Source organism: Megascapheus bottae, chromosome 8 (genome assembly GCF_031878675.1).
Source record: "Megascapheus bottae isolate mThoBot1 chromosome 8, mThoBot2.hap1, whole genome shotgun sequence".
Classification (NCBI taxonomy): domain Eukaryota; kingdom Metazoa; phylum Chordata; class Mammalia; order Rodentia; family Geomyidae; genus Megascapheus; species Megascapheus bottae.
The window spans coordinates 8,746,857-8,767,214 of NC_143516.1; the positions used below are offsets into that span (position 1 = coordinate 8,746,857).

Here is a 20,358-nt window from a genome sequence, read left to right on the forward strand (position 1 = left end):
AGTGCAGCTTTGGGTAGTAGCAGGACAGTAAGCTTAGTCCAATGAGAATTTAGAATATTTTGAGATTATAAAAACTATCTTCAGGCTTATTTTTTTAAAAAATCATCATTATGCAGAAATTACAAAACAAGAATCTGGGTTTGTGAGCCTGGGTTTGTGCTGTCTGCTTTTTACAAGCATGTCAAATGGGAAATATTTAAGATTTTTGGCAGCTTCTGTGAACATGGCCAGGTGGCAGTGAGCGCTGCAGAGGAGTGAAACAGGAAAGATTAGTGGTAAATGTTCTCTGACTTTTTGTTTTGTTTTGTTTTTTGGGCTCAATGTATATCCATTCTAATGAGCACCCTAGTGTCTCAGCCAGTAGGTCCCCTTAAGCTCTGCTTGAAGAGCTTTTTTTTTTTTTTTTTTAGAATCCAGCCTGCTGATAAACACTGCCACCTCCTCCCTCCTTCTCTCTTTACAAATGTTACAACACAATCAGAAATTTCCTCTTTTCTTTCCTTCCTGCATTTTCAGCAGGTCCCTTTGCGTCAGAAGCCGAGGAAGAAAACTCAAGGTAATTATATCTCGTCCTTTGTTTCTTTGACGTGTGTATGTGTGTGTGTGTGTGTGTGTGTGTGTGTGTGTGTGTGTGTGTGTGTGTGTGTGTGTGAATTTTCTCCTGTATGCTTTCTTGGGAATCAGATTCTGTCTGTTCAAATGGTCCTATCAGGAGGTGGATGTCAGATTAATTTTTAGTTATTTGGGGGTTGGTTTTAAGAAACACCGCCATGCTGTTCATTTGAATGAATCCCTCGTGGTGTGGTGGGATGTCTGTCACTGGAGCTTAGAGGAGCTGGTGCTGTGAGCAAGGGGCTGTGGTTTTGGGTGGGCTTTAACCCTTGCATGCCTATTGCATAACCAGGCGAGTGTTGTCGGAAGGAGCCTTGTGACTGCAATAGTGTATCTGCCAGCCGGGAGATTTTAATGTTTCCAACTTCTTCTTGGTAAATCATATTCTCAGACCAATACTTGCCAGCCAGTCTTGTTACCTTCTTTGCTCAGATTTTATACCTTCTAGACATGGACTATAATTTAAAAATAAGTCAGTCCTCGTGTTCTCTCTCAGTTTTGTTTTGCATTTATTTTGCATAAATCTTAGTGAAAAAAAAAATCGAAATCCAGGGAGGTAAACAAGTCAAAGTTGCTTCTCTCTGTGTCTCTGTCACATCCAGGGAGTGATACTAACCTCTTCATGTCACCGTTGCAGGATTTTTCATGATGAGTCGAAGAAGGATATCATGTAAAGACCTGGGACATGCTGACTGCCAGGGGTGGCTGTATAAGAAAAAGGAGAAGGGAACTTTCCTGAGTAACAAATGGAAAAAGTTCTGGGTAGTACTGAAGGGGTCATCGCTATACTGGTATAGCAATCAAATGGTGAGTTGTCAACTTGTCTTCTTCCTCCCCTGCCCTTAGCCTCCCATATTCCCAGCCTCCTTCATCCCCAGCCTCCCTTGTCCCCAGCCTCCCCCTGTCCCAACCTCTGGATCACAGAGTGGGCTGCATAACATTGATCAGGAGATGTTTATGGGAACGTTAATTCATTTGGGGGGCTTGAAGCAGAGCAAATAAACACATTTTGTTATAGAAACTGTTTCTGGTTCGATAGATATATAGGTAATTTTATGTGTTTTATGGAGGAGAAAAGTGCTATTTGACTAGACTGAAGTGTAAGGAAAGAGACGATATATATAATATGCATATATATCATGCATATACATCCCTGTGAAAGAAGGGGTTTTTGATGTTATGGTTTCCTGCCAGACTCTAATAGCTCCATGATTTCTGTGTCCATCACGGAATAAGGAAACTTTACATTGCTCAGGTATCCACTGAAAGGGATCTGGGCGGCACCACCTACTCAAGGTATACATTGATTCCATTGAGCAAAGCTCTTTCCATTCCCTCCTTCCCTTCCTCCTTCCTCTTCTTTCCCTCTGACCTTCTTTAATTGGTAGGTCGTTTGGAAGGGCTAACTTGTGTGCCTTTGGTGTGGTGACACTGAGCCCTGGTGTGTGGTGATCAGTGTGCTAGGACACTTGCTGAATTTATTCTTCAATGGGTGCCGACTTGTGACTGGGCTTGCAGGCTGCTTTGCTGTTGAAAGGGCTGGAGGTGTGAAGTCCCTATTAGCAGCTGTGCCCTGAGAATGGTGTGAAAGAATACTGTTGATAATGGTTCAGTAGTTTTCTAGGAATGACTTGGGTTTGTTCCCCAAGGGAACACATCATTTATCTCAGAGAGCGTGAATCTCTTCAGGGTGCAGTAAATCAGCAATACATGCCCTCTCAGCCACGGAGGCACAAGTATTATGCCCCAGAGCCATAGCAGTGTTGTTGATGTGACTATTCCTTCAATTTGAGTTGTGTGAATCTGTCACTCAAAGTAGCAGTGGTGTAAGGCATGCCAATTTATAAATGTGAAGTAAGTTAGCCAACATGTTAGTTGATAAATTTGCTGTCACAACTACTAGTCAAAAACAATTAGTTACCCCTGCCCCCCCCAAAAAAACAAAAAAAGGCAAACAATAGCAGCAACAAAAACTTCAAAATAAAAATTTATGTTGCTATGATTCAGGCAACTTTAAACGATTTAACTAAATTCAACCCAAGCTCAATACCAGTGTCCTGGAATCAGCACACACGCCACGACCTCTGCATGGACATTCCCTAAGCCTAACTTATTGCCTTGGTTTCCTCCCCTGGAGAGCAGTGACAGAAAGCTCCTCACCAAGGGCTGTGCACGACATTTCTGTAAGCACTCTGGTGAGTTTGAACAATGAGATTTATGGATGGGGTCTACCAGAAAAAAGTCACTGTGAGGGGTCCGTAGTCTCCTTCTGAGCTCTCATTTTCTCTTCTCTTCTCCTGGATGCATCTTCACCTTGTCCAGCACAGAGTTGGTTTTTTTGTTTGTTTGTTTGTTTTATCAAAATGAAGTCAACCGTTGGCTAGAGTCCCTCCTTCTTTATAAGAGATGTTTCCTCTTTTGTAAGAGGGATGAAGATGAATACAAATTTCTGTTTCCTACTCCTGTTATTTTAGAATTCCAGCCTTTGGGTAGCTGTGATCTGTGATCATCACTTAACATCTTTTTTCAAGATCTGATGTGAGTTTACCTTGTCATAGCTTGGAGAAGATTCTAGAGCCTGGTGAATTGAGAGGTGTTGATGAAGCAGGATGTCTCATGGGAAGTAATAAAGCTTGGATTTAATTCATTAATTCAGCTTCTCAATCAGATAATTTGTCACATTTCCCCTGAACACTGTCCCTGCCCTCACAGAAGTGTCAAGGAAGCCATCTGAACCCCGTTATCTACAGAGCTGGCTCATTTCTGTCTTTCTTTTATGTCCATACTGGAGTTTGAACTCAGGGACTTGTGCTCTTGCTTGCCTTGTTTTGCTCAAGGCTCATGCTCCGTCACTTGAGCCACTTCTGGCCTTTTGACAGTTAAGTGGAGAGAAGAGTTGTGGAGTTTTCTGCCTAAGCTGGCTTCAAAGCATGATCCACACATGTCAGTTTCCTGAGTAGCTAGGATTCTAGGGGAGAGCCACCAGCACCCAGCTTGGCTTTTCCCTTCTGAGGGAGCAGGTGACTTATCTCCGAGCACCAATCCTTTCCTATTTGGGGCATGAGGACTCTTGTCTTCCTCAGGGAGCAGCAGCTCTGGCTGGAGAGGAAGAAGACGCACACAGGCAGCCTGTCCTGATGAATTTCATGCAAATGGAGAAAGTACAGTTTGGGTTGCTAACCTTATATATGAAAATAGGTCAGCAGCAAATTTGTTGTCACAAATTCTATCTACCACTCATATAATAGCATATGATAGAAGGAGCTTTTTCTGTTTGTCTGTTTCTCTTGTCTGTCTTTGCCTCTCTCTGTCCCTCTCTGTCTCTATCTTTCTCTGGCACACATATACACACATTCAGACGTGCATACCCTGACATCTTAATTATGTATTTGTCTGGGGGGAGGGGAGGAAACGATCTCAATGAATACTTAATTAGTAGCATATTCCTCTCTGTGTGAATATCAACTGTGAAATAAGAACCAAGCACATACCCTCAAGTTAAAACATTTACTTACTTTCTGCCACTTCAAGAATTCACACTCAGAGAAACAGGTGGCTTCATGTCTAGAATCCTAGCTGCTGAACAGGTGGAGATCTGGTAGACCACAGTTCAAAGCCAGCACTGGAAAACTGCTAGTGAGTTCCACATCTTAAGCCACATGCACGGTGGGGTGACACACTCTGTGATCCCTGCTCTGTGAGAAGCATAAGTGGATGGATTACAGTCCAAGGCCAGCCCCATCGGAAACACAATCAAAACAAAACATGGTCTGGGGGTGTGATGCAAGCAGTAGACTGCCTGCCTAGCAAATTCAAGACCATGAGTTCAAACCCCCAGTGCACTCTGCCACAGTGCCACTTTTAGTTTTCTGGTGGTTAGTTGGAGATAAGAGTCTCGTGGCCTTTCCTGCCAGGAATGGTTTCAAACCATGATCCTCAGATCTCAGCCTCCTGAGTAGCTAAGATTATAGATGTGAGCCACTGTGCCCAGCTATGAGCAGGCTTCTTAGTTCTCAGTTCTGCATTTCTTGATGTAGGTCCTTGGTGTAGGACCCAGAGAGTCTGATGCTGAGCAATGTGAGAGCCTGCGCATGCACAAGCTCCCCTGTGTGGTCTAGAGGCTGATCAGATGTGCTCAAAGGTAATGTTCACCACCACGTGAGATCCAGGAAGATGAGACTCAGGGAGGTTGTGTCAGTTGCCTGGGTGAGAGGTGATAAATAAAAGATAAGCTTTGTATTTACCCCACTCTGATGTCTCAGTCCACAAGAGCTGCTTCAGGCTCTCAAGACCAGGATCCATGACACCTCAAAGCCCACCCTGCTCTTCCTCTTCAGTAGGATTCAGAAAGGCTAGCAGTAGATGGTGACCAGGGATGATTCTATGAAATAAGTAAGCGCAGGGGTTCCTTTGTTTGGCTCTCTTGCTTTCCTTTCCTTTCTGTGGGGTTTATGTTGTTTCTGTGGAGCGAAATGCCTTCTTCTTACCTCACAGCCTGCCACTCTCAGCTCTGCTGCCCAGACCCATAAGAAGGGTCACCTGCCATCTTTCACACCATAGGCTTAGAACATGCCACAGCATACATGGCTGAATGCCAAGTCACTCAAAGCTATATATAAGCTAAACAGCAGCAAACCCAGCTGGTTAAAATCCCAGCGTTAAACCATCCACACTCTTGCTTTCCCTTAAAGTACAAAGTCATGTCCTTGTCTCATGGGTGTCCCTTTACCTAATACCTTCCTTCCTTTTCCACAGTCCTCACCCCAACCCAAACTTCAGCTATGGAACTTTGGATCCTGCTGTTTCACTGAGACTGTTGCACATGCTGTGTCTCAGCTCCCAGGGCTCTGTCTCTGTGCCTTCAGGTTTTCCTCCAGTGCAAAAGATCAAGGCTATTCTTCCTCATAGGAGAGTTTTAGGTTCGAAGTTCTTCCTTCACATAGTTACTTAATCCTTGACCTAAGTCTGGCCCCCTCTGTTTCCTGAGTATCATATTATTATTTTTTTTTATCAACCTACTCATCATCTTTCTTGTTTGTGTTTGTCAAACTCCTGGTAGCATCACTAATAGTCACCTCTCTGGGTATATCGTGAGTGCCATCCACTCAGTGCCTGGCAATAAATAAGCAGGGGATTAATATTGGTTGATTTTGGAATGAGTGTTTGTTGATTTCAGAATTATTAGCATTTACCATGCTTATGGGAAGTTTGAGAAATAGGATGATGGGTAAGGACTGCTCTTGATAGGAAATAATTTTGTAGGAATGGAGAATTTCCATTTCTAGTCTTAAAATCAGATACAGGAAAAGGTGAAATTTGGGATTTGCTAGAAAGGTCCCATGGCTCCAGGCAGGTTCCACCCAGTGGTCCCCCTCTTGCTAATACCTTATTAGAGGTTTGCAGAGTAGCCATTCCAATCTAAGGACGAATATAAACAAAGGGAAAATAAGTGTAAATGAGCAGTACCAACTCACTGGCAATAGGTATTCTACTGAATTTTCATTATAACCAAGCAAAGCAGATTTTGTTATTCCTGTGGTTTTTTTCCTCGTGAGAATCTATTGAAGCTCAGTGGGCGAAAGGAAATTGCGCAAATCTTCATAAGAAATCAATAGCAGAACTGGGATTAAAACCAAGATGCTCCAGTATCTTACCCAAGACACACAGGGCAGAGACATGGGGGGATTCTGCAGATAGTAAGGGACTAGTGCATATGCTTGAGCTGCAAGTGTGAAAAAATGGATGTAACAGTAGTAAATTGAGAATGAGGGAACTGTCTGAAAACTAGTTAGGCAATGTACATATATGCAGACATTCAGATGTAGGTTCCCTGGGTTAGAGTACTAACAAACAGTGGAAATTAGGACACACCATGCTGACAAAAAGTGGATAGAGAAACTTAGATATCACATACTGCATTTGATACCAAAATGATAAGGATTCCAAGTGTGTCACCTGGGAGACTGGAAAAAAAACAAACCATGAAAATGGAGGGCCGAAGAGCTGTGGCTGATGTGTAGAATTTTAGTTCACTGTCATTTATTTTGTTGGCTTAGTTTTGCTCTTTCCATTATTATTATTATTATTATTATTATTGTTATTATTATTATTATTTTGCCAATTCTGGGACTTGAAATCAGGGCCTGAGCACTGCCCTTGGGCTTTCTCAAGGGTGCACACTTGAGCCACAGCATCACTTCCACCTTTTCTGTGTATGTAGTACCAAGGAATTGAACCCAGGGCTTCATGCATGCTAGGCAAACACTCTACCAGTAGGCCATGCTCCCAGCCCCTTTCCATTATTATTATTATTTTTACATGTTTATTATTATTATTGTTATTATTATTTTGCCAGTCCTGGGCTTGAGCTCAGGGCCTGAGCCCTGTCCTTGGAGTTTCTCAAGGCTAGAGCTCTACCACTTGAGCCTCAGCACCATTTCTGGCTTTTTTCTATGTATGCAGTACTGAGGAATTGAACCCAGGTCTTTATGCATGCCAGGCAAGCACTCCACCACTAGGCCAAACTCCCAGCCCCTACATGTTTATTATTTTTTATTGTACAAAGAGCATATGTGAATGAGTTAAAAAAAATAAGAAAATACAGGGTATTAAAAAAAGACAAATGAAATGTGAGAAACAAAAGTATGAATTAAAAGGTATTCCACATATTATAATTCAATATATTAAGATGTCCTTTGAATCAGATACAGCAGGAGACTCTGCCTTCAATTATTCACAAAGGAGGCAGCCTGAGCCCAGTGAATTGAGAAAGGATCACAAGAATCTTGCTAGCCATGGGGACCAAATGAGTGGATGAGAAACGGTGTTCATGAGGCATCACCACACATAAAAATCCTTCATTAGCTGTTCAAGGCCGGCAGTCCTTTCCATTATTTCTTTATGTGAAATTACTGGGCCCTGGCGATCTGGGGTGAAATAGCTGCTCGGGTGTCATCCGTTTAGCTGGGTCAGTGGTTCAAGGGGGCCTCACATCACTGGGATGAAGCAAAACCCCAGCTCTTTCTTTTCCATATAAAATTTATAGCAAAATGAATGCAGGTTAAATACTAGGAAAGAATGGTAGATGTGGTATTGTGATGTGTGGTTGTAATGAAGTTCAGCCACTCAAGGGACCCCATGTGGTGTGTCCACTTATTGGCACAGGTGACCACAGTGGTGCTGGAAACTTCCTGTTGCCTAGCAATGCTGCGGCTTTCATCAAATTCAAGGCGTAATTCTTAGGTGTTTGTGGCAATGCTGGTGTAAACAAACTTCCTCAAAAACAGAGCTCTCACAATAATGATGCTACCTTACTTGACAATGGAGACTAACGGGTAAGGAAATGTAGGCAGACCGATGAGGTTAACAACTGGTTAAATGCATGTGATGCAGACGTTTCCATTGGCCAGTGTACTTGATGGTGTTTTTCCCTTACCATCTGGATGACCTGGTGTCTATTGGTTCAGGTAGCTGTGACTATGCAGTAGAACTTCCACTGATAGCTTCCTGTGTATGTCATGTGGATTTCAGAGCACGTTGGACTTGAAAAGGCCTTTTATTTTTTTCTTTCTTGAAATCAGTTTAATGAGTCTTTACAGCAAAGACAGAGTCAGTTTCTGAATTGTGTGGCATTAACCCTTATAAGAAATGGTTATTTAAAGACCACAATTTCTCTACATGTAAGATGACTGTCCTAGTTACTTCAGTGAAAATATGTTTTTTTTCCAGTTTTAAAAAGATAAAGGATGAGTTAATTTTTCCCCAGGAAAGAGATATTTAGTCTTCTGCATTTTTATCAGTAATTATTTATTAGCATGAGTTTGGTGACAATGTCTGAGTGAATTTGCTGTAGATTGGAGAAAATGCTTTTTGAAATTTCATCAAATATAATGGTAGCACCTGATGATATAGTCTTTTCTCGTTTAACTTAAACTGTCTTTCTAGACCCCAGAAGAAACATACAAACTATTATTTGGTATCTCATTTTTTTCAATGACAATATTCTCTTAAAATGAGAAAGACAGTGTTCCAATCCAATTGAACTCATTCATTTTCTTAGGAAAAACACCATCTCCCATATAAAAATACTGGGTTTAAAAATGTTCCTTCAGTGAAGACAATTTAGATGAAATTGGCAAACTTTTGCCAGCCTGGACTTTGGTCTAGACAGGGAAAAACAGAATGCATTTTTTGTTGGTAGACATCACCAGTTAACCTCAAGATGATGACTTGTGGATCAAGACTTCATTTGTGAATCCCATTTAAAAATCAAAATGCCTTCTACTCTCAAATTCCTTAAAATGGCTAACAGAAAATGGGATATACAGGATGATATATATATGTAAATCTCATATATTATATATAAATGCACGTGAAAAATAATGTTTGCCAAGTTAATATATGCCTGAGACATATTGAAAACTATAAAGTAATATATATCTGAAATGCAATATTGTAAATGCATGTGAAAATGCTGGTATATGTCTAAAAGTTAATATACATGTGTAATATATTTAGACTAAGTGAAATATGAAAGGATATATATGTATATGATTTATCTATATGCATAAATGCATGTGTCACTAGCCACAAGCATATGTATCTTCATATGTTGTATATGTACATATGATAGATATTGACATGAAGAACACTGGAATAACTCTTTTAGTGTCTTAAAAGGAAACAGACCACAAACACTATCTTTACATCTATTTGAGCTACCTTGAGAATATCAAATGTATACAAAGATCAATTTTTTTGTGTACTTTAGGAAGAAATGTGCTTGTATAAAAATTGTGATTTTTTTCGTCAGTCATGGGGCTTGAACTCTGAGCTTGAGCATCCTCCGTGGGCTTTCTCAAGGCTAGCACTTTACCACTTGAGCCACAGCACCACTACCAGCTTTTACTGTGTATGTGGTACTGAGGAATTGGACTCAGGGCTTTGTGCAAACCAGGCGAGTATCACTGTATATCTTTTTGGGGACAATGATAAGAATGAAAGTTTGTACATATTAAGCATAGATATAGGGTTTCCCCCTAAATATTCTTACTCTCTGATGAGTTTATTTGTGCATGTGATACCTATAGGTGGAGAAGGCCAACTGTTCTTGGAAAGACAGTGAGGATTTTAGCAATGTATGATGGTGGATAATGGAAGCTGAGTCATGCTTGTGAAGGCACACAGCCTGGAGTTTTTATACCAAGGGACAAGGGAGCTAGGGCCTTTATCCCAGGCTGGTTTTTGTGAAGAGCTCACCCTGGGCATGGTAGCCATGTGTTCTTTTCCCTCTGACAATGAAGGTGACATGCAGAAGCCAGTTTGGAAAATAATTCAGCAGTTTCTAAAACACATAAACATGTAATTACTGTATAACCTAACAATTCCGCTCTCTGGTGTCTATCCCAAAGAAATGAAAGCTCATGCTCATGCAACAATTTGCGTGCAAATATTTGTGGCAGTTATTGATAGCTATTCCTAGCAGCTGGGACTGGCTTAAATGTGCATCAGTTGGCAAGTGACCCTTGTGGTCTGCATTTATAATAGGATACTTTTTGGTAATGGAAATAAGCAAAGGACCAACACATGCTGAAAAATGGATGACGATTCTTTGGGGAGGGTTCTCAGCTCCATTGAATCCTGGAAATGTATGTAAGTGGATGAGCTGTGAGAGGTACACTCACCCAGGGAGCAGCAGGAAATCTACAGCTCTTCAGGGAGTCACTGTCATTTTTCCCCACCGTTATCATGGACCTATGCTATGTAATCTGTGTATTTTCATGTGGCAGTTCTCGTCTCTTTTCTCTGGAGGGCAGAGATCTCTGGTTTGTTCAAGGATAGATCAGATGTGTCTTGAATAGTGCTCTATTGATGTTAGTAGAATAAGTGTTGTAAAGTCCTGTAGGTGAATAAGAGCTATATTTAAAGGAGACACACACACGCGCACACACACACACACACACACACACACACACGACATTAGTAAGTCTGAATGACAGTCACTACACATGATGCTTCATGGAGAGGAAGGAAATGATTCTGGGAAGAGCATGTGGACTGGCTTGGGAGGAAGAAGAGTGGAGAGACCTTCATACAGTCAGAGAACTTCATACCGTAGAGGGGATAGTGTGTGCTTTGGTAAGATGAGATTTGGTGCAATGGATTTACACACTTGCCAAAGGATAGTCTGATGCTTCTGGCAGGAGAGCAAGAATTTTTCTGATATTAGGATTCAGAGGGAAGTTCACAGCTACCCATGCATAAGTGTCGAGTACTGTTTTTGAATGTTAGGAGTCACTGAAGGGGAAAGGTACATTCAAGGAAGGGATCCAAAAGGCGTAGGAGGAGGAGGGGAAGGAGGAGAAGAAAACTGTCATTTCCTCAGGATTTACCTACTGTCATTGTCATTTTTTTTTTGCAAGTCAAATAAGCAAGGACCGTTTTTGACACAATTGACTGTGACTGAGTATAGCTTGAATGTCTTCAGAATAATGAAAAATCTGCCTCTGCTTTAAGGGAAGACTTGCTGGGTAAACGCTGAGGTTGCTTCTTGCAGACTATTTGAGATGCCATTTGAAGGAATCTCAGCCATTTTGGTCATGGAAAGGCATCTGCTAGAATACAGATTTAAAATTTGCCTTGGACATAGATTCATATGGAGATGGATACAAATGTTAGTACTGTATCTGTACTATATAAAAGATGTTTTCAGTATTTTATTTTTTGTATTTTGTCACTTGAAATGAGTTTATTATACTGAAAATAAATTGCTTAGAGATTCATCAAGACACAAATTGGGTATCAATTCTAGTTCTGCTCCACAGGAATATTATTTTTGTCTTTGTTTTGTTTTTTTTTCTGTTTATTTTTGGCCAAGTAGAAGTCTAGGATATTAGGAAGGATAACATTTTTTAATTCAGATTTTATCATGAAGGCTTTTTCCTAAGGAACTTAGCTTTCTCCAAGAGCAATTCGGAACCTTCCAGAGGCTTTAGTTAGAGAAGGGGCATTAAGAAGGCTCATGATGTAAAGGTTTACCGTGCCTATGATTTGGATAAATAGAAGAAATGGGTTTTTTGTTTGTTTTTCTTGTTTTTTAAAGAATTTATTAATGTTGATTTTTACATCATATTTTAAATGACAAGTTTAACAAACAAGTGTTCAAGAAGAGACTCTCTATTTACAATCACTGTATTTAGAACTTAATTAAAATTAGGCTAAGGGTTTGTATGTCATAGAAATATATTAATTTAAGAAATAAAACATTATGTCTATAGAGTCATAGGTTTTTATGTCTATATAGTTATGTTTGTATTTCCATTACCATGTCCATAGCTTTGGGTATGCAGTTATTGAGTCCTCGCTCTTGTACTCTTTGGATTTAATAACCGCATATTAAGGATACCATGTGCCTTTTGTTCCTTAGGTCTTGACTTGTCTCACTCAACATGGTTCGCTCTAGGTTCATCCATTTCCCTGCCATTATTTTATCTTGTCTGTTGGCTATGGAGAATTCCATTGTGTATATATACCACATTTTAGAAGAAATGTTTTCTAATAGGAAAATAGGTTAGAAGCCATTTGCAGCAACCTAAGAAGATTATGATAGGAAGGAAGGAGTGCTAAGTCTACAGTGAGGACTCTGTCCACCATAGAAAGGATGCTAATGAGGCTTTAAACTTCTATGTTTGTGGCTAGCACAGTGTGGCCTAGCACCAAGCAAAGGCACAGGGGCTCACTCTGAGCTCAGCAGGAGGGGGGACTCTGATGGACTGCTTTGTGGGTTTCCAGGAGACCAAGACTGAGAGAGGGCAGAGCCTGCCACAGGTTGACCTTCCCTAAGCTATGTCACGTCACTCTCATGAAATGATAGGGTAACTTACCAAGAGGGTGTCATGTGATCTCCTCTTCTTTTTTTCATATATTTTTATTGTAATTAACAGAAGGGTTACATTATATTCACCAGATAGAAGGTGCATTACTTCATATGCATTGATACCCTTTCTCATGTCTTGGTCCCCATTTACCTCCCTCCACCCCCGCTCCTCATCTTGTTTTCCCCCCTTCCCTATCCAATTTCAAATAACCAAATACACATATATACAATATATCAGATAACAAGGTGAAATACTGTAACAATATGAGATAACCAAGAGACAGCAAAAGAGATGAGAGATAACATAGTACATTAAGGACAATAGTCACTCATTATATGGCTTTTGTGTCTATATCCTGGAGGTCCTTTCATTTAGCATCATACTACATGGCCTTATGGATGTAGGTTTGTTTTATTGTAAATCTCTGCTAGGACAGCCCAAGGTTTCTACTGATTATGGCAAATGAAGGAAACCATTGAGCCTATGGTCCTTTGAGTTTGGCTTACTTCACTTAATATGATTTTTTTCTAAGTCTTTCCATTTCCTTACAAATGGGGTGATGTTGTTGTTTCTGACAGCAGCATAGAATTCCATTGTGTATAAATACCACATCTTGTTGATCCACTCATCAACTGAGGGGCACCTTGATTGGTTCCATATCTTTGCTATGGTAAATAGTGCTGCAATGAACATCGTTGTGCTAGTGGATTTAGTATGTCCTTGTTTCTGGACCATTGGGTAAATGCCAAGTAGTGGAATTGATGGGTCATGGAGCTCTATGTTTAGTCTTTTGAAAAACTGCCATACTGCTTTCCATAGTGGTTGAACGAGTTTGCACTCCCACCAACAGTGTAGTAGTGATCCCTCCTGGCCACATCCCCTCCAGCATCTGTTGTTATTAGATTTCTTGATCCTGGCCATTGTAGCTGGAGTGAGGTGGAATCTTAGAGTTGTTTTGATTTACATTTCTTTTATGGCCAGAGATGTTGAGCATTTATTCATGTGTCTATAAGGCCTATCTCCTATTCCTTCTTGTAAAGTTTTCAGTGTATCTGCTTTTACCTCAAGGTCTTTGATCCATTTGGACTTAATCCTGGTTCAGGGTGACAAAGAAGGATCCAACTTTAGTTTTCTGCAGGTGTTTTACCAGTTCTGCCAGCACCACTTGTTGAAGAGGCTGTCTTTCTTCCATTCTATTTTTTTGGCTCCCTCATCAACAATTTGGTGGCCATAGACTTGTGGTTTAATATCTGGGTCCTCAGTTCTATTCCATTGGTCTTCAGGCCTGTTCTTGTGCCAGTACCAAGCTGTTTTGGTCACTATAGCTCTGTAATAGAGTCTAAAGTTGGTTATTGAAATTCCTCCTGCGCTGTTCTTTCTGCTAAGAAGTGTTTTTGCTATACAGGGTCTTTTATTATTCCATATGAAATTTTGGATTGCCTCTTCTATTTCTTTAAAGAATGACAGTGGGATATTGATGGGTATTGCGTTGAATTTGTAGATAGCCCTTGGCAAGATTGTCATTTTCATGATATTGATTCTTACAATCTAGGAATATGGGAGGTTTTTCCATTTCCTCAGTTCTGCTTTAATTTCCTCTTTCAGGGTTTTAAAGTTTTCATCAAAAAGGTCCCTTACATTCTTAGTTAAGATAATTCATAGATACTTCATTTTCTTTGAGGCTATTGCAAAAGGAGTTGTTTTGCTGATTGTTGCCTCATTCCTCTCACTCTTGGCATAGAGGAAAGCAGTTGATTTTTGAGGGTTAATTTTATACCCTGCTACCTTGCCAAAATTTTGAATCAGCTCAAGGAGCTTAGGAGTAGAGTCTATAGGGTTCTTTAAATACAGAATCATGTCATCTGCAAAGAGAGAGTTTCACTTCCTTTTTCCTTATTTGGATCCCCTTTATGCTTGCTTCTTGCCTTATTGCTCTGGCTAGGAATTCTAATACTATGTTAAAGAGGAGTGGAGAGAGTGGGCATCCTTGTCTCATTCCTGATTTTAGAGGGAATGGCTTTAGCTTTTCGCCATAAAGTATAATGCTAGCTGTGGGTTTATCATACACAGCCTTTATTTTATTTTTTTTTTTTTTGGCCCCTTTCTCTTTCTGGCCCCGCTCGCTCCAGCTCTGCTCGGCTCTCTTTCTAGCTCAGGCCCCGCTCGCTCCGGCCCCGCTCGCTCCGGCCCCGCTCGCTCCGGCCCGCCTAGGCCCCCTTTCTAGCTCAGGCTCCGCTCGCTCCGGCCCCGCTCGCTCCGGCCCGGCTAGGCCCTCTTTTCTAGCTTAGGCCCCGCTCGCTCCGGCCCCGCTCGCTCCGGCCCCGCTCGCTCCGGCCCCGCTCGCTCCGGCCCCGCTCGCTCCGGCCCGCTGGCTCTGGCCCCGTTTGCTTCCGCCCGGCTCGCTCCAGCTTGCTCTTGGCCCCGCTCGCTCCGGCCCGGCCCTGCTCCTGGCTTGCTCTGGCCCTGCTCGCTTCGGCCCGGGTCGCTCCCGCACGCTCCTGGCCCCGCTCGCTCCGGCCCGGCCCGGCCCTGCTCCTGGCTTGCTCTGGCCCCGCTCGCTCCGGCCCCGCTGGCTCTGGCTCGGCTCGCTCCCGCACGCTCCGGTCCTGCTCGCTCCGGCCCCGCTCGCTCCGGCCACCACTCGGTTGGGCTCTGTTCACTTCAGCTCAGCTCGCTTCTTTCGCTCTCTGTCGCCGTCGCAGTCTTGTCTCTGCCACTTTTCCGGTTTTGGTTGTGTCTCCTCTCTGCCACTTCCGGCTTGGTTGTGTATGTGGGATACCGAGGAATCGAACCCGGGTCTTTGTGCATGCTAGGCAAGCACTTTAACCGCTAGGCCAAACTCCCGGGCCCCATACACAGCCTTTATTATATTGAGGAATGTTCTATGGATTCCTAGTTTCTCCAGAGTTTTTAGCATAAAGGGGTGTTGGATCTTGTCAAATGCCTTTTCTGCATCTATTGAGACAATCATGTGATTCTTGTCCTTGCTCCTGTTAATGTGTTGAATTATATTAATTGACTTGCTTATGTTGAACCAGCTTTGCCTTCCTGTGATGTTTGATCATAGTGTGTAATTTTTTTTGATGAGTTCTGAAGATGGTTGGCCAGTATTTTGTTGAGAAGTTTTGCATCAATATTCATCAAAGAAATGGGTCCATAGTTCTCTTTCTTTGATGAATCTCTGTCTGGTTTTGGGATGAGGGTTATGGTGGTTTCATAGAATGAGTTTGGGAAAGAGCCTTCGTTTTCAATACTCTATTTTGATCAAGTGTAAATGATCTCAGTGAGTCAGTCACAGGGTTGGTACATTTATCCCCATGTGTGGTTTGTGTTTGTTTCAGGCAGAGAAAGCGGATGGATTTGTCAGTCTGTCTGATTTCTGCGTGGAAAGAGCATCCGAGTGCAAGAAAAAACAGTAAGTTGTCTCTTACCTTGCTCAAAGCCCTGAGTCTGGTTCCTGTTTGTCCCTAAGGTTTTCCCTAGGCGTGGCAATTTGGAAGGGAGTAGAGAAAAAGCTCAGTGCTGGAGAGTTTTGAGTATTGCAGGTTGGCCCTGTAAGCACTCACCCACGTAGTTTGAATTTCCTGGAATGCCATTCTGTGGGACCAGATGGGTTTTAACCCCCGTGAAACTTTGGCACAGCCTGTCCTTGATGACTGTGTTTGGGATGGAGTAAAGGGCAGTATCCATCCTGAACCATGTGAGGCAGGGAGTGGGGTCTGGATGTCAAGGTTTTAACACTGTAAAGAGAACCAGTCTTCAAGCAGACTCACCAGCACAGCTGTGAGAGAGAGAGCGCAGGCCACCTTAGCTCTGCATGGCATTGTCAACAGCTCTCCTGGGAATGAATTCTCTAAGTCGTAAGTTTGGGATTGTGATAGAGTGTAAGCCCAGACGACTTGAGAACTGGTAGTCTCCACCTTATTGTTCTACCTGTAGAGAAAGAACCTGGGACACCTGTGCCCAGACCCAGAGCCCAATAGAGAGCTGGCTCTCTACCGTAGGCCCCAGAAGTCCCTGCCAACAGCTTTTCTATGGGATGTTCTGCTGTGTTTTGTATTCATACCCTTCGTCAACATTTTCTTTTTCTTTCTTCTATCTTTAATATATTTCACCAGCTATCTCACTTTCCTATTGTAATATGTTCCTGGTTAACTGTTTTCCACTGAGAAAAATTAAGCAGCATGGCTTGTGTTGATTCTTGTGGTTTTATTCTGCAGGACTTCCAGTGTAAATGGTAAAGTGCTTTGTATTTTCCCTTAAAACTAAAATCCACTTTAGATTTTTTTTCTTTACCCAAGTGCCTTAGATATGACTTCTCATGAGTCGTTGCAGTATAGAAGCGCCATGCCTCATTGCTTTCCTATAAATAAAATTCTGCTGTACATTTTAATGAGTTCGGTTATTCAATTGACCTTAGTGTTTTGAAATGATGTCTCAATGATGCTAAGTTTTAGATGGCTGTATCTTTGTAGTAAAGCAGTTATGCTGATATGTTTTGAATGGAAACTACTGAATAACCAAGACTGTCCTGATGTGCTGGATTGACTTAGTTTCCTATACGAAATAAAAACCAGATAATAGATGTTTAATGTGATAGTTATTTTTGTGAGTATATGAAGAAAGCAGACAAGCTTGCAGTGTTTACATCTGGCTGCCATTGATGGCTATAGACATTAATTCCTGTGTTTTCCTGCTTTTCTTCTTGCAGTGCATTTAAGATCAACCACCCTCAGATCAAGACCTTTTATTTTGCAGCTGAGAATTTACAGGAAATGAATGTGTAAGTAGAGGGAAATAGCAGATTCCCCAAAGGCACCGGGAGTTTGGTCTAGTGGTAGAGTGTTTGCCTAGCATGCACAATTCCTCGGTACCACATACATAGAAAAAAGCCAGGAGTGGTGCTGTGGCTCAAGTGGTTGAGCTCTAGCCTTGAAAAAGCCCAAGGACAGTGCTCAGGCCCTGAGCTCAAGCCCAGGACCCGCAAAAAAATATTTCTGAGAGCAAATTTACTTTGGTTGGGCTTGGGAATTTTAAGCCAATTCCTGTTAAATGATTGTCTGACTTATTTCTGTTACTTTAGAGATCCCTTTCTGGAATGGTAATAAGGACTGGGATCACCTGGTGGTATCGGTACCTTTGTATCTGTTGTTTCCTCACAGTTTCAGCACTGGTCCTCTTCTGACCCTCTCAAGTTAGGTTTAGTTTTTTGGTCTCATTTTTAGTCTCAAGAATCTTCTGCTTCCACCTGAATGGCACTGCAAGAAATGAGCTTCATAGCTGTGGGTTTCACACAATATCCATCCTTACAGTCAAAACACAGACTGCAGTAGCATTATCCCAGACCAGACCCTCTGTTCCAGGGCACAGTATCCTGAAGCTCATTGTATACCTACCTCAAGTTCTATGCCCAACTCCCCTATAGTGTAAAATACTTATTTTTGCTGATCTCTGCTGTAGGTTGTGGGAGGCAGTTCACATTTCCTATCTGTGTACAGCTGAGTAAGTAGATGTGCACATTTGACTGATGTATTGGAGAAATCCATGCTGAGTCAGGTGCTTACCCAGAATCCTAGCTGCTCAGGAGTCTTAGAGTGGGAGGAGCAAGGTCTGAGGCCAGTTTAGGCAGGGAAAAGAAAAGACCTTTCTTTTCTTCTCTGTTATTTGAAAATGTACACATATCCACAAAGCTATTTTCTTTTTAAATATATTTTTATTGTAGTTAATTGAAGGGTCACAAAGCTATTTTAGAAAAATCTTAAGGCTAGTCTGTTGAGTAGATAGAATTCAATTTGTAAAGAAATTTTTTTCCTCATGAATTGGTGTCATAAGGAGAAAAATTTGAAAGTCTTGTGGAACTGACAATTCATGAGTATTGTGCTCGCTCTCTCTGCTGCCACGTGCAGGGCTTAGCATGTGTTGTGTGATTGTCATGTGTCATCCAGACTACATGTAAAAATGCTCTCACTCAGAGCACATTCAACTTGTAAGTCTCTCCTTTCCTGACTGAAGTCCACACATTAAGGCCTACTTTTTCCCCTCTGTGTTAGACTACAGTTGTATCATAGTGACTGTTCTTTGGGAGTGGCTGTATGTGATTTGCCCCATCAGAGGTCCCCCACGAGAATTCCCAGTGTCTCTTTTTCCTTCACATAATCAGTTAAAATATATTGTTTATGGACTATCTCCTGTGTGTGCAGGAGCAGATGCTGGGAGGTAGCAATACAAATTTACATATCCACCCATCCACCTACATAACCCTCCTCTGCTGTGGTTGACATTTGCCTTATTTATTTGGACACAAGAATTTGTGCTTATTTGCCCTTCACCATTTTTCTTTGTCTACTTGGTTTTGAAAATTAGAAGCTACCTTTCATTCATAACACACACACACACACACACACACACACACACACACGCACACACACGTACACACACGGGCCTGGACAGCTTCTTTTTCCCAGGTCAGTCCCATATAGCTAGAAGCATTTCATGTAACCCTTCTTCCACCACCTGCCTCTAGCACACCCCTCCAGAGTAGTACAGAATGTCTCACAGAAAGGTGAGAAACCCTGTTTTTAATGTGCAATGCAAGAATAGACAAAGGAGTTGTCCAAACAACTAATTTATTCACACAAAGAGAGAAGTTGCTTTTGCCCTATTTCTGATTTTAACTTTTCCTCTGTTGGTCTTTTCAAGCATCTGACAAAGACATTAAGAACAGATACACAAAAGGATAGGAATTTTAAAACGTCACAACACTTTTATTTTTATGAGCGAAGGTGATAGAAAATTTATCAGAAGAGAGATTTGGCAGAGAAAGGGACTGCATTGGATAGATCTGCCATGAAAAGATGAAGCCAGCCCATGTCAACCATCTTGCTCCATATTTTATTACCTTTTGTTTTGGCCTGTCCTAGAGCTTGAACTCAGGGCCTGGCACTGTCCCTATGATCAAGACAACCACTCTACCACTTGAGGCACAGTGCTACTTCTGGCCTTTTCTGTTTATGTAGCATTGAGGAATGGAACCCAGGGCTTCATGCTGTTAGACAAGCACTCTACCACTAAGCCACATTCCCAATCCAATCTTTTACTACTTTTTACTTACCTTGGTGGTAAATCTGGCTGACTGAGAAGTCCTCACTCTAAGAGTGGCATGTGGAAAGCAAGAGGTCCTGCCCATGGGACCTTGTAGCCTGTGGTGCCCTATGCAGACATCAACGAATTTCCATTGACCCTTTATGACTGTTCTGGACAGAAGGACAGTGCCTTCCATTGTTCCTCCCCTCCCAATGAAGCCATCATGTCTGAGTGAGTGAAATATTTTTCCCCTGTTGTCAGATACACTTTTCAACCAATAAATTGCTGGAGCCTTTCTTAGCTGTCTGAATCAAGTGTCTTTCAGATGGATTTCCTCTCTGAGTCTCTCTGATTTAACCTGTCTGATGTTACCACCCCTGATGTGTCAAGCTCAGTGTGTTTATCTTTTTGTGTCACATTCTCCAGTGGTGGATTCTCGTGTAATGACAGACTGTGTTGCATGGGTACTGGCTATAGGTATGCTGTATTCTGCACCTTATTGGGCTTAATCAGCAGTTGTCACAATTATCAAGGTCAAGAATTTATTTGTCTATGCTGTGAAGAGTGAATACTTTACTTGAAATTCTGAATGTCTTTTTTCCACTTGAAAACAAGATATAAAGTCCTCCACTCCTGTTTCACAAGCTCTCCAGTGACACTTATTATTTTAAGCCTTCCTTTTTCTTTCTTCAAAAAAGTTACTTATGGAGCTGTGGCTCAAGTGGTAGAGAGCTAGCCTTGAGCAAAAAAGCTCAGGGACAGAGAGTTCTGCCTTGATTTCAAGTCC

At 41.8% G+C, this 20,358-nt stretch overlaps 1 protein-coding gene across 5 annotated transcripts in view; it reads left to right on the plus strand.

The window, feature by feature from the left end:
• The first annotated feature begins 245 nt into the window (after positions 1-245).
• Ipcef1 (interaction protein for cytohesin exchange factors 1) overlaps positions 246-20,358 on the plus strand; it is a 48,696-nt gene continuing 28,583 nt past the window's right edge. Inside the window, exons 1-5 of one of the 5 annotated variants that reach the window (XM_090337937.1) lie at positions 246-275; positions 517-556; positions 1,250-1,419; positions 15,830-15,903; positions 17,200-17,271. In XM_090337937.1, coding sequence (XP_090194063.1) covers positions 1,258-1,419; positions 15,830-15,903; positions 17,200-17,271 — 308 coding nt within the window. In that variant the 5' untranslated portion in view covers positions 246-275; positions 517-556; positions 1,250-1,257. Of the gene's footprint in view, positions 276-516; positions 557-660; positions 716-802; positions 844-869; positions 987-1,096; positions 1,169-1,249; positions 1,420-15,829; positions 15,904-17,199; positions 17,272-20,358 lie in introns of those variants that run through there. The other 4 variants (XM_090337933.1, XM_090337935.1, XM_090337934.1 and 1 more) reach the window with 4 other exon arrangements.